We start from the raw sequence: 19710 nt of genomic DNA on the forward strand, positions 1-19710 counted from the left end.
CAGTCAACATTTAGTTCTATTTTTGCAGCTCGGTGTGTAGCTGTGGGCATTGCTGGCTGAATGTTTCAATATATCTCACTTGGTCATTCCAAATGCTCTTTCCTGTGGCAGTCAGCACTGGAGCAGGTTTATGCTTTGGATTAGTTCATTTTCACAGCACCTCTCTGAGATAAAGATGTGTTGTCCCAGTTTTAAGCACAGAGGCACAGGGAGAGTAAGAGTGGCAGAATCTGCTGACTCAGAACTTGAGGTTTGTAGGCTCTGGCTTGCTAAACCTTATTTGATATGTTAAGGCATTACCCAAGGGTAAAATAGCATCCACAGCAGTTCCATGAGTTACAGAAACACACATTTAAGTGACATCTGTCACTCACATTGGGCAACCAAAATGTGACCCCAATGGCTCTTGTGAGAAGCAGCTGGTGACAGAGGCAGAGCTGCAATCCACAATCCTGCTGGGTGTGCTTGCTGCAATCCCACTGCCATTTCTGTGTCCTGGGATGGTGGGTTATTTCATGTGCTTGGCCTGGAGACACTGAGGGAGGCAGCAGTGATGTGGAAAAGGCCATTGTGTTTTGTTAACATCCATCAGAAATGAACCTGTGCAGGGTCAGTTCAGGCTCCATCCACTACAGCAACTGAAAGACAGCTGCATATTAAAAAAAACCAAAAAAACCCCATACAGGGTCCTTTGTGGGATGAGTGCAACCACATATCTTGCTAAACCAGCCCTCTGTGCTATCCTTATCTTAAAGGGCCCCCCAAGTACTATTCCATGTGAGAGACAAAGCCACGTGAATGAGAGCACTTGGTGGTGTGAGCAGGAAACCAGATTGCAGCATGGCACTGAGCACTGTGGTTACCACAGGGGTATTTAAACAAGAGAAGAGGAAGCAGAAAAGGGCAGTCATTGTCTGAGGATTCCTAAGTCCTGAAAACAAAAATATTTTTAAATACTCCTTTCAGTCTTTAGCCTTACACCTTATATGTGTGCTGCAAAAGTGAAAAATGATTAAATTTCTTAACTCCCATTATTCCAATCATTACTGTGTGACACCCCTGTCCCCAACAGTAACCAGGACTTCTCCCACTGCCAGGCATATCCTGGCAGCCAGGACAAATGTGCTGCAGCTGTGGATTTGGATTTTTTGATCCAAATTCAGGCTACCACTGTGCTGAGAGCAGCACTGTCCATCCCCCCCAGCAAAGTGGGTCTCTGAAGGGTTAACTCAGTGCAGCCATGCTCCAGGCATGACCTTACACTACACCCTGAGAAGCACGTTTGGATTAATCTCTTTAATTAGAAAAGAAGAACAAACCTTATGCTATTAAAATGATTAAGAGGTCAGCATTAAGGTATTAATTTTCAGTGCCAGCAGGATGGATTGATTTCGTTTTTGTTTGTTTTGTTTTTAATGGTGATGGGCAGAATGGGCAGCTTGAAAACTAGAGTGAAAGGTTTGTTTCCAACAGAAAAGCCTTGCTTCTGATGTTGGAGGTTTTGGTGCCACATTGCTGAGCCTCAGTGCTGCTGGAATGGCAGTGCTGTGCTGGTGAGATCATGGACCATCCCTGGGCTCTGCTCTGGGGCTCTCAGCGTGCTGAGCAGCCAGTCTGGGAGGCAGCAGCCAGTTCTGGAGGGTGCAGCCTCTGGGAGGAGCTGCTGGGGGAGCCCTGTGAGGTTTTCCATCAAGGCAGCTGAAGCTTTGCTGTCCCTGCAGTGCTGCCCGTGCCAAGGGTGGTGGTGGATGGTTCCTTCGTGGGCACACCAGTAAATCTGGTATTTCTGCATGGCTTAGGAGCACAATGGGGGAAGTTTGGCTTCCAGACACCAGCATGGTTTCACAGTTATCCCAATGACCAGCAGATGGAGTTGAGAGAATATTGCTTTTTGGGAGTGAAGGAAATAATTTTTCTTCAATTCTTGACTTAGAATTGGAGCAGCATATCTTCTCCTGTGCTTTTTTCCCCCTCATCTCTTGCTAAACTGCATCAGGAGCTCTCTGTTGTGTTCTTTGTTTCTTTTTATGTCCTATGGACTTCTGTAATAACAGATTTTGATCAGAAGACAGAAGAAGTGACTGTGGGATGAGGATGTCTCAGGTGTGCCTTGCTGCAGACCTCTGAGGGAGAGGAAGAAAGCTTTTAAACTGGGAGGCCAGGTTTAATTAGAGCAGGTAGAACTGTAGCTACTTAAAATAGACAACTGGTATTTTATTCTAGAGACCAGAAAGAAAAGGCTTTATGAAGAATCACTTAACTCCAGTGCCCTTCCAGGGAGGAAGGCCTGTGTTCTGAGCCTTTCTGTGATTTTTCCTCTCTTGCAGCACAGCCCTCTCCTCTATCCCTGTGGCAAGGTCTGTGGCTCTTGCACTGGCAGCATGCTGAGTGTCTGCTCGCTGCTCTCTTCAGCATTCCCCCAGTCTCTGCTGGGTTTGCTGTCACTGTGCTCACCTTCCCTGTGCCTGCCCTGACCTCCACTCTGAAATTCAGATTCTCGTTCACAGGCAAGCTCACTCCTTCCCTTCCTCAAGAAAATCCCACCTGATTTACAGCAGTGGACAGCTGGGAAAAGGCTCTGCTTAGGTCTAAAGGAGAAGGTCTTAATAACCTGGAAACAAATCCAGCAGCTCGTGTTCAGTGCCAGGGAAAGGACATTGTTTTGCTGAGAGCAGAGCATCTCTGCCTTGCCTTAGTGCAGGAGTTCATCCTGGCCATGTGCATTGCTTTGAATAGTGGAATATTTTAGCTTTTGCATCATCTGTAAATACAGTGCCAGGCTGGCAAAAGCTGACAAAGAGGAATTAATCTTTTCCCAATGCTCTGGCCCGTGTTCCACTCTCCCCTCCCCCATATGCAAACATAACAGTGGAGAGTATCCATTGCTGTCCTACCCTATCCCAGCAGCTGAGGTGCTCCATAGCCAGCACTCCAGCAGCATGGCTTTCCTTCCCTTACAAACTTCTCATTTGTGCTTTATCCTTTTTTCTATTTAAGATTTGCTGTCTGGGATTTTTAATGTTCCTCATTCCTCAGGCTGTTTGTCCCCCATTAAAATACTGAGGTTTATGTAGGGTATACAACCCCTCAGTATTTTGCTTAGGCAGTTTCCTGTATGTGAGAGCTGGAATCTGTCTTCACCTTCCTGTATTTTGTCTCCTTTTCCTACTTTGAAACACTTCTTCAGTGAATGTTTCTTGGCATTTGCTGGTCCTGCAAATCAGAAAGATGAGATAAAACTCCACAAGTGTATCCTTAAAAAAGATGCTTATCCAGCCTTGATGCCTAGCAGACTCAATGGCATAGAACTGAGACCTTTGCTGGTTTTAAAACAAAATTCCATTAGCAATTAAAAGTGAAGTGCACTGACCAACTATTCAGGTTCTTTCTGTGGCCGGACCATAGGAGCCTTCCCACCTCTGAGGTTGTCATGGGCTTGCAGGTTCATTTGCCAGTGCCACCCTCAGAGGTGGAAGATTAAAATATTCCTGTTTACCCTTAGCATGAAAACTCTGCCTTCATCCATGTCAGTGCCAAAGTTCTGAGATAAATCCTGAGCTCTAAACACATTCTTCATGTTAACACCACAGCCTCAAGCTGCTCCAGGGGAGCTTCAGGTTGGATATCAGGAGGAATTTCTTCCCAGGGAGGTTTGTCAGCACTGGAATTGGCTGCCCAGGGGGTGCTGGAGTCCCCATTCCTGGAGGGGTCCAAGGAAGGCCTGGAGGTGGCACTCAGTGCTCTGGGCTGGTGACAAGGTGGGGATTGGGCACAGGTTGGCTTTGGTGATCTCAGAGGGCTCCTCCAACCTGAAAGGTTCTGGGATTCTGTTGGCTTTGTGTTCAGGAGCTGGATGCCTTCCTACCTCTCCTCATTTCCCAGAGCACTGCCAGGGCTCAGGTTGGTGTTGCAGGCTGACATCACTCATCTCCCTCCAGACAGCAGGACGGCCTTCTGAGGCCATGTCCACTTCAGGAAACCTCTTTTCCTCTCCTGTGGAGCCTTCTGCCCACCATTCAGACTCAGATTCTGATTCCTCCTGCTCTTGGGTGAGGAAATGCAGCACTGCAGGGTTTTGGGGCACAAATGCAAATATTGGTGCATGCAGTGCTCATCTCAGCCCATTTGTGCACCTGTGAGCCTCCAACCTCTGGGGCCAAAGCTGACCCTGGGGTTCCTGGTGTCACAAGGATCCTTCCTGTTTGGACAGGACCAGGCTGCTCATTCCATGCTGAGAGTGATTGCTGGAACCAGGGAAAAAGCATCCATGTGAACTGCAGGAAGTGTAAACAGGTTCTGTGTCACTTTGCCAGCAAAGCTCTGCTCATCAGGACTGCACTGGGGAATGCCTTTGGCCCTGCTGCCCCCCAGTAGCTGCTGCTTGAGCTGTCCTTCAGTTTTGGGACAGAATGATCCTCCCTGGGCTCTGCAGAGCTGGTTCAACACTTACTAGAGCAGTCCTGCAAATCCTGTGGGCAGGAAAGACTTTTTTGAATCTTACTGGAAAATTATTGGGATACTCATAATTGGAGTTGGTCACACTATGAAGACTTAATTCAGATAGAAATATTGCTAATTGAAAGTTCTGGTTTTATATATATTACATATATTGTATATATTATATAATATAAATATATTTTTATATATTGCTAATTGAAACATTTACAGTTCATGTGTGTATCTGCTTTGTGCCTGCTATTCCTTCTCTGGAAGGGACCTTCAGGATCACACTTTAAGCCTTTGGTTGGAAGGGAACTGAAGAAGTTTGGGGGTGTTTCACCTTAATGTACCTGTGTGTGGGATTTGTGGCAGTGGATTCTTAATAACCTCACTAAGACCTGCTGTTGATTCCAAACCTCTCTTATAGAACTAAAAGGCATTTTTTAAACACAGGATTTGTCCTCATACAGTGAAAGTCACATTCTTCTATCAGGGAGAAGGAAAAAAACATGGAAATAAACAGAAATTAGAGAAGAAAAGTATTTTAAAACCATAATGCTCTGTAGAGTGGAGCTGAGGCAGAGTTGTGTATTGCATTGTTTACCTGCTGTAAGATTGCCACTGCTGCTGAGATTGCTGCCTACTTTTCTAAGGAAAGGTACATAGTGTTCCATCTCAGCAGTGTTGAGTGCTTTTGTATATAAATACATAAAAACATGGAGAATTACTGGTCACTTCAGTCAAGTAAAACCACCAGGGAACTTTGAGTCCATCCAAGTCCACAAGAACCAGATACTTGTGCATCTGTGCTGCCCAGACCTGCAGGAAGGTTTTGTCCTTCAGGATAGGGACAGGGCAGAACCATCTTCCTCTCTGTGAATGAGTTTCCATAATTTTCAAATGTATTAATAGAAGTATGTATAAGTCAGTTTCTAGAACACTGATTATTGACATTCCCATCTCTGTCAGAGGCTTTAGCAGATTTCTAACCCCTGATCCATTTGCTCTGTTGATGGTGGAGCAAGTGGCAAGAGAAACAAAAATATCTTTTTTGCCTTGTTTATCTGACTATTGAATTACTGATTTTAATTGCCTGAACTTCCTGCTCCAGCAAGAACATTGTCAGTCAGTCAGGTGAAGCAACCTGAAGAAGCTTCATATTCTGAGGGGATTTTGTGCCTACCAACAACACACTGATCTGGACTGAGACTGCTTTGTACTTCAAACCACTGATACTCTGCAATTCTGCTTTTTTTGTTACTCAGTCTTCAAGTATCCCTCCTGGGCCAGGACATGTGTGCTGATACAGCTGCAGTTGTGTCTGTTAACTGGAAGGGTAGTAACAAAAGGGGGACTTGGCTTGGGAAACAATTCTTTGACTGGGATGAAAGCATCGCTTCCAACAAGATTTTCTTTGGCATGATCCCTGTATTTTTCTGCAGATTAGCTGAACTAATTGTTTCCTATTTGTGACCCAAGAATTGTTTCAGCAAAACCTCTCTGCTCTATGGATTTGCTCACAGGAGAAATGGAAGACTGAATTTCAGCTGCATGCAGTAGGAGCAGATGTTCATGGGTTTCCTTCATTCACCCCCTTATTCCTTTTATTGTTCTTTCTCTTGAAAGTTCAAGGCAGATTCAGCATTTCCTCTTTGTCTAAGACTTATTATAATCATTGTCAAGTGGCAGAGTTTCCACTTCTTCCATCAAACACCAGGCATGGTGGTTTCTACTTGATCTTGTGTGCTTCATTCCCCAGAAGAAAAGCAAGCTCCAAAACCTGATGTGCAGGAACAAAGCTTGCTGCTGGACTAGGAAGAACTTGTGCAGGGAACTTTTTGTTAATCTAAGAAAATTAGGATTTTGTAGGCTGTGGAATTTCCTGGGAAATCCTTCTCAAAGGTCTGAAGTAGAATGGGCTAGAAATGGTGTATGCTGACACTTAAACCTGATTTTCTTTAAATATGATACACAGGCTGTAGTTGGCTGTAGGTTAGTAGTTCTGCAGGCAGTACTGAACTATTTCCTCTATGACCTCCTCAGCATAATCCTAGTGTTCCTATATTCTATTTTAAAGTGTTTTTCAGGGGTGATTTTCCTTAGGTAGCTTGAAATTTGGTGAACTTTCCTGTGGTAACCTGTTTTCACAGTGCATAATCAAATTGATTCTTGGGACAGTTGCTTGTTTGTCCATAAGATCAATTCAGGCTGCAAATCACAGGGATTGCAGCACTTTTACAGTCCCATATCTGTTCCTGCTAGGGGAGTCATTGCAGGCTCTGGATATGTTTAATTTTGAAAGTCAGGTTTCTCCATTTGTCCAGGCAGGTAGAGAAGCTGCCTGATCTGTGCTGAATAATTGACATGGTAAAGAGGCTGTTTCTTTTCTGCACTGTTATGAGCTGGGCCTTAAACTGAAGAGCTCTGTGGGTTTGCAGCTGTCAGGCAAAGCTCAGGCCTTGGTGCAGAAGTGTGTCCATAAAGAATGGGTGCTGGAAGTAAAGCATTGGATTTTAAAGCTGATGGGACCCAGTGTCACCCTGTGGTAGCTCTGGTTCTCCTCAGTAGCCATAATGCAATCCAGATTTAGGTGGCCCTTACTAGGAGAAAACCATATACAGCTTGCCCTGGGAGTTTTCTCTGTGGAAGGAATGTCACTTGGAGACAAAAAGGATTAACTTGGGCTTGAAAAATCAGCTCTGCCTTTTGCTGTAATACATGGAGACAGTCACAGAATTTTGACTGTCTTCTCCTATTTTACTTCTCTTTCTGTTAGGGACAAGGAGCTAAGATTGATGTGTATAAAATGTATGATATGAAAATCTGACCTATAGTATGAAAATATAGTATTGAATTTATAGAATCATAGAATGGTGTGGGTTGGAAGGGACCTTAAAGAGTTCCACCTCTGAGCTCATAAGATAAGAGCTCGTTGCTGTTGGGATGATGATCTCTCTAATAAACAGTGTTTTGAATGGCTTGTTATATAAACTCTTGTTAACGTGTTGTAACAGAGTGTTTGACTCTCAATACCTTGATGTTGTTTGAACATTAGAAATGTTTGAGAGTGCTGCAATAACCCTTGTAGCTCACTGAACACTTCTGGGATAAAAACCAGAATGAGGACAGAACCGCGGCTCGCTGGCACAAGTCTGAACTGTCATTTTTTCTCTCTCAGTCGCAGATGCAAACCCAAGTGCAGCAGGTGGGAATGGTCCCCACGCAGGCCATGGCCACCGGGCCCACGGCAGACCCCGAGAAGCGCAAGCTGATCCAGCAGCAGCTGGTCTTGCTGCTCCACGCCCACAAGTGTCAGCGGCGCGAGCAGGCCAACGGCGAGGTGCGCGCCTGCGCCCTGCCCCACTGCCGCACCATGAAGAACGTCCTCAACCACATGACACACTGCCAGGCTGGCAAGGCCTGCCAAGGTGAGCCCTCCCTGCCTTGCTCTGGCACTGCCATATTTGCTGAAAAATCCCTTTGCCAGGGTTTTTTCTTCTGGGAAGCTGAGAAGCGTCAGAGAAAAATGAAAACAATATTATCGAATTGCTTCTCCTGTGTTTTGCTCCTTTGGAATGTGGTTTGGACATTGGTTGCCAATTGGTCATTGTTTGATTGGTTTCATGTGAATTGTTTTAAATTAATGACCAATCACAGCCAGCTGTGTTGGGACTCTGGAAGGAGTCATGGGCTTTTCATTAGTCTTGTTAAGCCTTCTGTCTGTATCCTTTCTCTATACTTTAGTATAGTTTAGTATAGCATTATATGATGTGATATAATGTAATATTATGTAATGTGATATGGTGTGATATGATATGATAGAATATGATATATAATATTATAATGTATAATACAATGTAATATATGCTACAGTATAATATAATATGATAAAATATAATACAATACAATATAGTGCTATAATATAATATAATATAATATAATATAATATAATATAATATAATATAATATAATATAATATAATATAATATAATATAATATAATATAATATAATATAATATAATATAATATAATATAATATAATATAATATAATATAATATGCCTTCTAAGAACATGGAGTCAGATTCATCATTTCCTTCCTGCCCATGGGGGACCCCCAAAATACCACATTGCTCTTGTCAGCCCTGTGCCTGGCACAAAGGGATGTCAGCACTGGCTCTGTGGTTAAGCTGCTCCCAGCTCTGCCAGTTTAGAAAACAGAATGCAGCATTTGCTCTCCTCAAGTAGAGTGGTACCAGTATAGCCTTGCAAGCATCTTCTTCATCTCCTCTCTTGTATTAAGTGTGATATCCACTGTGTCTTTTGTCTTAAATTTCAGTACTAGTTTCCTTCATTTGCACTTGGATCACAAGACATTTCAGTTGTGTTTAGTTATATGTACAGTATTGCAATATTTGCCTTTTAGAAGTAGGATGGTAGCAGTGTAGCCTTGCAATCATCCTTTTCATCTCTGTTACATAAGGAGGGTGTAGTGTCCACCATGTCTTTGTCTTAAATTTTGGGACTAGTTTCTTTCATTTGCTGGTGGATCACAAAAAAATTTACTTGTTTGTGGTTCTAGTATTGCTTGTGAAGGAGGAAGAGTAGAGTTACTCTAAAAAATGAAATAGTTCAAAGCCAGTTGAAGAATAAAATTGCTCTAAAAACTGAAATAATTCAAAACCAATTAACCAAGGAGTGACTCTTAACTCTTGCTTTCCCTTGCTGCAGTTGCTCATTGTGCATCTTCGAGACAAATCATCTCCCACTGGAAGAATTGTACTCGGCACGACTGTCCCGTGTGCCTTCCTCTGAAAAATGCCAGTGACAAAAGAAACCAACAACGTGAGTGTTTCTCTTACTGCTGTCACCATTGAAACTCTTAAACCAAAGTTGATCATGTGTGCAATGAAGGAATAAACTCTTAGCAGTGTCCCAACAAACTTACTAGCTGTTAACAATTTGTACAAGGATAAATATACCAGTGAATTTCCATTGCTGACCATTAAAGGCAATTTATTACTTAAATACAGTAATACTTAAACACTTAAATATATAAATGTACTTAAATACACAATAATTGGGGAAGTCTGAGCTCAAGCACACATCTTTTCTAAAGGCTGTGGCAACTTCTAACTGGTGTTCCATTGTGGGGCAGGTCAATAGATTCCAGTTATGAAGCAGTTTTGGATGTAGGTGGGGGCTTGGGGAAGAGATAAGCTACTTGATTGTGTTTGTGGCTGCTAGAAACAAATCAAAATGCTAATGATTTAAAACAATCAAAAATATTTGAAAAAATCATTCTCTCATGTAAAAAGGCCTGGGTGTCTTAATCATTGTATTTGACAGTGGTGTAGATTAGCTGTAGTTCTGCAAATCATGCCTGGTTTTTATAATAGCTGAGCTGTTACTGATCCTTGGGGCCAGTCCATTTGTAGTTTATTTCTTCTTCCCTTTTGCTCTGAAAAAGAAAATTCTCAACTTATATTGGTAGGTTTGCTTCTCATCAAGTCCTTTGAAAAGATGCCAGGGTGGAACATTTTACAGCATCGATGTAAAGTTCTAGAAGTCTTAAGTAATGTTATGCCTAAGTATATTTAAATAAGGGCTAAGAAGTGGAAAATAGCTGCAGGACTTGCAAAGCTTGTACATTGGAATTGGATTGGAAGCATTCTGCTAATTTCCAGCTAAGCTGAGACTGCAGTGGGGAACTCCAGCAAACCTTGGAGGATGGGGAATTGCTCCTAGGTTAGGAGGGAAAGTAGCTACTAAAACTACCAAAATTATCCTTTGAGAATGTTCTCTCTATGGTGTAAGTAGGGGTTTTCTTCCTCCAAACTGAAAAAAATTACAACTGTAGAGCTACTTGGAGGGCAGGATTTTGTTTTCATTTTACCAAACTTCTCTATGGTAAACAAGATAAATCTTGTGCTTTGAAGGTAGTAATTTGTTGCAAGTGATTACTTGTTTGACCCTTGAAAAATGTGCTGAAAGCTTTGCTTTTTAATATGACATGGTCCATTTGTGCTTAACATCCTTATTGCACAGTTGTTATCAAAGTGCTAACAGCATCTACCAGAACAGAATTGTATTTTTCAATACAAGCTGCTGGTGAAAAGTAGTTTGTGCACCATTTGTTTGGTTGCTCATACAGCTGATCACAAGAGAACAAAAACTGGAACATAAACAAGCCTTAAAAATAATTTTGCTATGGAATCAAATATGATATTGTCTGAGTGCAACAGAACTGTAGTGGATAAGTGTAGAATTTGTCTCTCTTGTTGCATATGGAGGGAGATAAATATGAAATCTCCTTCTATTCAGTTAATCAATAAACCAGTGGTGCAGGGTTCTTTGTCCTGGATTGTGTCTGAGTCATACACATAACACCTGATGGTTTATTGGAAGTGAAAGAGGAGCACTTAAAGTACTTTTTTAGCTGTATTATAAAAGGTACCCCTTTTTGTGCATTCAGGAGGGTTTGTGAAATGATTTACATTGGTGTGTGCCTTTTTAAATGTTGTGCCTGATCAGGTGGGTACTAACCAGAGTTAGGTTAGTTTTAGACTGGAAGAAAATGTTGTCTTTCTTAAGAATAATTCATAGTAGCTTGTACTGAATTGGGAGGAGGAGGGAGTCTGCGTCTGGCAGAATACAGAGAACATTCAGAAAGGGAAAAAGGAATGTGAGTGTAGTGATCCTCCTCCTGTTGCAGGGCTGCCTTCCTTGCAGAGAGTCCAGAGCCTCCTTCCTGGGCCCACCCCTGTTTTCCTGTTGTTATTTCAGTCCTGGGGTGGCCATGCTGGGCTTTCAGAAGCTGCTTCAAAGGGTGCCCACCTTTAGCACATTCTGCAGTGGAGCATGCTGAGCCATTGCAAGGTGGTGCCTCCCTTCCATGCACAGCCATTCCTGTGCTTTTGTAGCTTTCTGTTCCTACTCCTTGGGGATCTGCAAGTCCTGGAAAGTCCTGGGGTTTAGGTTATTGCCTTGGAGCTGTTTCTGTGCAGGTCTTTTAGTGTTGGGATTTTTTTGCAAAGAACATTGTGCTAGGTTTCTTTTGTATTGCCTTTTTTATTTATTTTTAAACACTCTTGAACTATATTTTACTATAATGGCTGATAGTGACCTGACTTGTTAACAGGACATATTGGGACAAATTTAAAATTCTTTTTGTTCCTCATGGTTTTTATTGTGGGTCCCATGTACCTCTGAGGGGGCAGGGGAAACTGGAAAACAAATACTATTTTGCACATGATAAAACATTAAGCTTTTCTTTTGAATAAGCAAGTGAATCCTGTATTTTGAAGTAATGGCTTGAAATTTGGTTGAAATATTTTGGGGTTGAAGGCTTGTTTTTTTTAGGAAGTTCTTCTTGCTCCCTGCTAGGCCCAACACCATATGAGCCACAAACTTTAGCAAACAGTTGTTGATATATTCCTAGTGTGCATCATTCCAGAATCAGGGGACCCTGCAAAACCCCTGGGATCCACACTCAGATGAGTGAGACTGGAAAGGGGAGTTGTGAACTTGGAGCTGGTCTCCTTGTAGGAAAATTTTAAATAAAATGCAACAAGGAGAAAGCTGGATTAAGAAAGATGAAAGTTGAGATAACTAATCTTCCTAAAAGTGTGATTTTAGAGGAAACACCAGAAATTCTGGTGTGTGCGAAGTCAGGGATGAAGGAGCAGAATCTGTTGAGGGAAATGCAAGCAGGGACCATGATGTAGCTGGGTGATGCAGCAGGTTATTGAGTACAGGCAGGACATGGAGCAAAACCTGGATGTGGAGCTTTTGGGAGCCAGTCCTTTGCAGAGGAGGAAGGAGTGAGTGCATCCATGCACAGGGAAATGTGTCCAGGAGGAGGAGGCAGCAACTTCTTCAATGGAGTCTTTTTTCCTGTGAAAACAAAATGAAATTCATCTTGTTCATGTCTTACTGTCAGTGACTGTAAAATCTACAAACAAAACATGTCTCTTGTTTTTTTTAATTGCTAGAAATCATATAATGGTGACACATCAGTTATTCCATGGAGCCACATGGTGGATAATAGTCCTTGGATTAAGGAGTTCCACTGCTTGAGTGATCCAATGCTGTACTGAAGGCTTATAATTGAATGCTTAACTTAAATAAAAATTAAAATGGCATTGGTGGTGAAGTTTTAAACTGACACTTCCTGCTTCAAGTTCCTCATAAAATCTTTACCCCATGATTTGACTCAAGATACAGCCTTTAATTAAATGATTGTGTGCATTTATCTTCATGTACCTGCCTAATTCTGAGGGCAGGACTTGTGCTGAGGTGAGTCAAGAGCACCAGCACAGATTTTGCTCCACTGCAAGATGAGCAGAGTGAGGAACAGGACAAAACAAGACTCAGTTAAAGAATTCAGAAGTAAAATCAAACATTTTAACCAGCATGGCTAAATTTAAATCAGCTCATAGCTTGTTGTCTGAGGTGTTGAGACAGAGTTGCTGAAGGATTTTGGTTTAAAAATTGTCAGCTGATCTAACAGACAATTCTGTCTCAAATGCTACTTTCTTTTTGCATCTTAATTGTTAGTATTACCTTCTTTCTAGTTTGTTGATCTAATCTTAAGAGTTTAGGAATTTACAATTCTCCAAAATGGTTTAACATGTTCACTGGAGTGGTCAGTGTTAGAGGAGTGCTGGGCACTCATACTTAAAATAGCATTAGGAATCTGTGCTTAAAATAAATTTAATTAGCTGGAGGGGTTCCCCTACAGAAGACCTGAGTGCAGTGTCATTGGACAGCACCTGAGACAGACATTAAACAGCACCTGAGACAGGAATCCTGCAGGGGAGCTGCTCTTTGATGGTTTTGGTGCCTTCTGGGGCTTTGGGATGTCACTGGGGCTGCTCAGGAAGTTCTGGAGCTGCTGAACTTGTGCTTGTTTGAACCTTCCCTCCTCAGGTACATAAACACAAGTGACACTGGGGCACACAGAGCCAGCTGTCTTTACAGCATTTAGAATGTGAATTACAGAGCTCATTTCACACTTGCAGCTTCTGTCATGGGCTCCTCAACGTCTGAAGCACCAGTTAAGAAAAATAAATTGCAGTAGACATTGCTTCACATAGCAGTGGCCTAATGTGTTTGTTCCAGGGCTGTGTTTATTTTAGTTGACTTTATTTCCTGCAGTATCTGCCACAGAAGGGACAGCATTTGCACTTGGGTCTCTCCAGAGTAGAAATTTAATACTCTTTGCCTCCATCTTCTTGTTTGACAGATAATGTCATGCCTTCATATAAAACCAGTGAACAAACAGACAAAAAAAACTCCTTCAAAACCAGGTTCCTGATATTGGGAAATACTCAGAACAGGATCCTGTTGAGTTGTGAATTGGTAGAAGAGCTGAGGCCAAATAGTTTAACCCTGTTCTAACCCAAAGGCTGAACTTGTGCTTTGTAGTGACTGAAGCTGCTGCCAAAGCCCAGCCCAGAGCCGTGGGCTGGAGGGGCTGGACCTGTCCAAGTGAGCTCCAAGCCAAGCCTGCAGTCTCAGACAGTCCCTGGTTTTTCCCCAGAACGTGAGGGGTGGTGGAAGGCTGGGCTCTCCTCAATGGGGTGACCAGAGCCTTTCCCAGCTTCCCAAACATTGGCATCACCTGTGGGTGTTCTGCCATCTCTGCCATCTCCACACTTCCAGCACTGAAAGCAGATTGGGGGGGTTTGTCCAAGTTTTCTGGTGGAATATCATCCTCTAACAAGCTGGAATTCTTATTGGCTCCTGAATCAGTCTGTGCTGTCAGATTGATTGTCAGCCTTTTAAATCCCAGGGTGCCACAACTTTTGTGCTATTTCACCTTCCTACCCCTTGGCTTGCAGTAGTGTAAAGGCATCTTTCTCCTAGGCTGTGTGATTCCAGAGTACTACATGCAAGTCCAATGAGGAATTCATAGAGATGCTCTTTAAAATGTCTTTTTTTGTAATTAAGCTGATAGGATCTTAATCAGCTTCTGCCTTTGTTTTTAAATTCTCTTGGAAGTGATCACTGAGTTCAAAAGTTTTTGTGAGTGTGTCCACAGAGTGTAAATATACATAAGCCTTAATTTCCATGGTAATCCCAGCATTTAAAATACTGTGGATTGTCCTTTGGGGGAAAAAAGGATGTTTTTTGTAGGGCTGCTTATTCAGGAGAGGGAGATATCTGAGTTTATTTATTTGTAGTTCTTTGGCAAATGAGATCAAATTGATTTCTCATCTGGAGAGGGAAAAGTCTGGACTCTGCAGTGTGAGTGTTTTCTCTTGGGTGGAAGCTGGAAGCCTGTGTATCTCTTTCAGTGATTCAGTTTCCATGGTGGGTAAGGATTTAAGAAATCCTGGATAATGCTGTTAATGTCTCAGAAGGCTTGTTTTCATGACTTTTTTATCTAACCACGTGGCCCTACTAATATTTCAATAAAACAGTTATTGTTGCCTATATTAAGAGCCATTACTGTTGCTAAGTTTAGTTCACACATTTGTAATGCACATTACATATTTAATTACTTAAGGGGGAAAATGTGGAGGAAGTGTTAGTTCTACCAGAGTCCTGATTATCAAAATGCAGTGTCCCTGTGCTGAGGGTTGTACTCCATGGGTCATTCACCAGGGAACATGGCATTACTTAGAATGGCAACTAAAATGAGAACCAGAATGCAAAATTTTGTTCTCTTCTGGATCAAGTAAATAGTACTTTTCCCTGTTGTTTCCATTTCCTGTCTAAGGGAAATGACTCCTCCATACACCTGTGTGGTGGCAGAGGTTGGTTGGTTGTGGTAGCCATATAGGTTAATGAATACCTAAACATCATCTAAATTATTTACCAGGGTTCAACCCCTTACTGACTCTACAACTTATTTTAGATGTAGCCAGTACAATCTAAGACTCCTCAGGGTTTTTCATATCTCTGAGTAATTTGGGGTTTAAGGTAATTTGGCCTTCAGAGGATTCATCTGGTGACTGCTCGCAATGAAAATTTCTACCAACAGATCTTCAGTATTACCTTTGTGTCCAAGGACACAGTGTTTCTGCTGAACTCAGGATCTCTGTTCTGGAGCCAAATATTTTGACCTAAAATGGGATTGATGGGAAAGAGGGAAGTAGAGGAATTAAATTTTTCCCCCCCTTAGTTTGCTGTCCCCAAGCATGAAAATCCTATTTAGCCTTATATAGGAGCCTGTACTATAGATCTATTACAAGTAATTATGGGCTTATCTGCCTGAAATTTGCAGCACTTCTCTTTAGATTGCATGGATTAATAGCCAGGGTGGGTTCTGTCCTGTAGAATCAAAGGCTGAGTTTTCCCACAGTTCTGTCCTCTGGCAGAAAAATATCTGTATCATAGAATATGTGCATGTTCTGGTGACTCTTGGCATGACTGATTCTACTCCTTATCCTCACTGAGTTTGAATTTTTTCTTATCCTTTCTCTTCTCTGTAGCCCTTTTAGGGTCTCCAGCAGGTGGGATCCAGAATTCCATCGGTTCTGTTGGCACGGGCCAGCAGAGCACTCCAGCACTGAGCAATCCCAACCCGATTGACCCCAGCTCCATGCAACGAGCCTATGCTGCCCTGGGGCTGCCATATGGCAACCAGCCCCAAACACAGCTGCAGCCCCAGGTCCAAGGCCAGCAGCCAGCACAGCCTCAGGCTCACCAGCAAATGAGGACCATTAATGCACTGGGTAGGTGGAAAAAAGACCAAGAAAAAAAAAAAAAAAGAGTTAAAATAACTGATGTTGAATTTTTAGCATAGTCTGGTGTTTTGTTTGGTCAGAGTAGTGACTGTCTGTTCATGTTGTTTAGGAAGTTAAAAATACACTATTTATGTACACTACCATTCATTTCCATTTGAATATTGAAAGTTTTGAATGTAGTGCTTTTGACAAATAGCAGGAGTTGAAGTTTCTGTTAAAATATAGCTCATTCTGTTAAAATATAGCCCATAGCTCATTCTCTGACGTGATGAGACAGAATTTCTGAAGGATTTTTGTTTAACAATTGTTCCCTGTTCCAACAGATAATTCTGTCTCAAATACTTTATTTTTTGCATCTTAATTGTTAGTATTACCTTCTTTATAGCTTGTTGATCTAATCTTAAGAGTTTATGAATTTAAAATTTTAATGGACTCATTTTTGTAGTTCATACTGAAAGTAACTTGGTTCCATAAATAGCCATGTATGTGCAGCACAGCAGGTATAGTTATAAAAATACTTAACCTGATAAATTGCTTCTTTAGTTAGCCAGGTGGGTCAGTAAAGTGCAGTTTTGTCATATTATTGTCAAAATTGTGAACTGTGTACCAATGATGTTTAATTTTGTCCCAAAGGAGCCAACCAGATGAACCTTCCCGCAGGAGGAATAACAACAGACCAGCAACCGGGTCTAATTTCTGAAACTGCTCTTCCAACATCCCTTGGGACAAATAAGTAATGCACACATTTTCATTCTTGCTCAATTAAACATTTATTTCCATGTTTATGAGAGTAAATAAGAGCATGCTTTAAGAAGTGATTGTCTTGGCGTGGAGATGGACGTGTACAGCTCTGCTCTCTCTCCTGTTTCAGTTCCAGAGCTGCCACTTTGTGCCTCCTGAGAGCCCCACAATATTTACTGCTTTTAAATGAAGTCCCAAAGGAAGAATATTTTTATTTTTAAGTTCATAGTTGTGATTCTTTACCATTCACACTGTGAATGTGCCTTGTAAACTCCTGAGCTTTGCTGCTTCAGGGGTTGCAGTTTGTTGATGCCAAAATTTCATTTAAGAGAATGTTTGATGCAATAGCTAAAACTGATGAAAGCAACAACTCAAAAATTACTTCAGGCATCAAACCTATAACAAAACTCTGCATTCTGGTACTCTAACAGTCCCTTTTCTTTTTATTTCAGCCCACTAATGAATGATGGCACAAACTCTGGCAATGTTGGAAACCTCAGCTCAATGCCAACGGCTGCGCCTCCTTCGAGTACCGGGGTAAGGAAAGCATGGCATGAACATGTCACTCAGGACCTGCGCAATCATTTAGTGCATAAACTGTAAGTATTCACCAAGGCTGCCTTTTTCTCAATGTTTTTAAAGAATTTCAATACAGTAGTTGTGCTATTAAGCTGAAAAGAAAGTTATCAGTAGTGGTTCTCAGGTGCTGGGCATTCAGGATGAGTTGTTAGCTTTAATCCTCCTCTTCAGTTTGTTCTTTGTGCTCATTAAGGAGTGGGTATGAAATAAGTTTCTGTTGCTAGTAAATTTGCTCTGCTGTGCTGAACAGTTATTGAGACTCCAGACTGTTAAGCCTCACTTTATTTTCATCATTTGATTTGTTTTAATCTTGTGAGAAATAGTAAAATACTAATTTTTTAAACCATTTTGATATGCTTTTATATATGTGGTCTGTAAGAAAACATCCAGGGTGATTATCATAAAACTGTATACTGATTTTGGGGTTTTTTTCTGAAGATCTTTTTCTATTATTTCTGCTCTGTCTTTGCAGTGTCCAAGCCATCTTCCCCACTCCTGATCCAGCAGCACTGAAGGATCGCCGCATGGAGAACCTGGTGGCTTATGCCAGGAAAGTGGAAGGAGATATGTATGAATCTGCTAATAGTAGGGTATGTGGCTTCAGTCCAACATGGCAAAGAGCAGTAGTATCACAAATCTTAGAAGTGTAAAGAAAACCCCACTGCTCCCTTCATGAGGAAAGTCGTGTTTTCTGTCTGTGACAGTGTTTGTATAGTCCCAAGCCATGTGATTTATGTCACTCCAAGCTAATTCAGCTCTAGACACCATCTCCATCCCTACTTGCATCCTTCTGAAATGCAAGAAGCTTGGAGCACAGCTTGCAGTTCTTGATGTTTCCCTTACTGACTTCCTCCCTTTTTGGTAGTCTGTGTAAGCAGTAGTTCTAAATTTTTCTTAATGCCTCTTTACCACTGGAGGTTTTCTCTAGGACCCAGTGCTGTTCCACTGCTTACCTTCCACCTGTACTGATGGAATTAATTCTTCTCTACTCTGCAGCACCAGGAGTGCTTGGGCTAAGACATAAGAAGTCAGTTTGGTTTCTTTGTGGATAGGAAAAAAACCAGAATTCCTGTTGTAGTTCACAATTTTTGCTCTGTCTGCCCAGAGATGTCAGCTCAAATCTCTCTTACTTGAAGGGAGCAAAGCCCTGCTGATTGACAGGCTGAGAATATGAGATGGTGGTAATTCTACCCTAAAGGAGCCACTCCCTGGAAGTTTTCATTGGGAAAAGACAACAATATTAGTGCCAGTAGTAACAGCCAGCAAGATCCTACCTGATCAGAAACTTGAGATCCTTTCTTAAACAAGGGAGGAGCATCTAAAGCGAGCAGTCAGTGGCATTTCAGGTGATAATCAGATGATCCAGTCAGACATTTCTGCCTCTCTCAGCCCACCTGCCAGAAGAGCTGGAGATGGAAATGCAGGTTTTATTTCCTAGAGGCAGAGGGGCAGTGACCATTCTTACAGTGCTGCTCAGTAACCACATTGTATCCTCCTTGTAGCTACCACGAGGTTGTTTACAAGGAAGGCTTGAGTGTGCTCAGCCTTGGTTACCCTGGCAGCTTTAGAGACCAATTTTAGATAAAAGGAGGATTTCATGGTCACACCTGGCTGTCTAAATGCCTTCTCAGTAAGGATGAGCATAGCAAACTCCTGATTGTAAAATGAAATGCCTTCTGACAGACAAACACCCAGAAGTGTCTTTTCCTCACCCCTCAAAACAGCTGTCAGAGCCTCCTGGCCAGAAGTTTCTGTTATTGGAATTTATCTAATGTATTTGGCTCCAAGCAGCACACTTGGAAGAAGGCAGCAATTCAGAATGTGTTAACGATGCCGTGAGGAATTACATCCTTCCTTTTGAGGAGCTCCTGTTCTACTTTGACACTGAAAAACATATTAGTGAGAGGCATTATTGTAAGGAGTTTAATGCTGTTCTAGCAGTGTGTGCTCCTTGTGAACACAGGCTTTGCAGTGGGAAAGCAGCACAATATTAAATTTACAAATAGGAGCTTACAACTGAAGTGATTTGAGCAGGGGAGGGGCTGTAAAGCTTTTAAACTGGACAGCAGAAAGTGTCTGTGCTGATTTTTGAGAAACTCTGAGGAGAGAAGTGACCTGAAAAACAAAGCTTTATATTGCATGACTGGACTTCCTTACCAAGGCTACTGAGGAATACATCTCTCATATTAAATTTTCAGAAATTAATTAAATCCTGCTGCAGTAACAAATTCTGTGCTCTGTGTGACCCTGAGTTCT

The 19710-nt window shown here is 42.0% G+C and overlaps 1 protein-coding gene across 8 annotated transcripts in view; it reads left to right on the plus strand.

Annotated features, from left to right (window-relative positions):
* Positions 1-19710, plus strand: part of CREBBP (CREB binding protein) — a 97421-nt gene that overhangs the window by 41159 nt on the left and 36552 nt on the right. For all 8 annotated transcript variants that reach the window (XM_064725407.1, XM_064725409.1, XM_064725414.1 and 5 more), the window contains 6 exons: positions 7619-7868; positions 9170-9283; positions 15880-16122; positions 16768-16867; positions 17328-17474; positions 17927-18044. In XM_064725407.1, coding sequence (XP_064581477.1) covers positions 7619-7868; positions 9170-9283; positions 15880-16122; positions 16768-16867; positions 17328-17474; positions 17927-18044 — 972 coding nt within the window. The remainder of the gene's footprint in view (positions 1-7618; positions 7869-9169; positions 9284-15879; positions 16123-16767; positions 16868-17327; positions 17475-17926; positions 18045-19710) is intronic.

The sequence above is a fragment of the Zonotrichia leucophrys genome, chromosome 14 (genome assembly GCF_028769735.1).
Source record: "Zonotrichia leucophrys gambelii isolate GWCS_2022_RI chromosome 14, RI_Zleu_2.0, whole genome shotgun sequence".
Classification (NCBI taxonomy): domain Eukaryota; kingdom Metazoa; phylum Chordata; class Aves; order Passeriformes; family Passerellidae; genus Zonotrichia; species Zonotrichia leucophrys.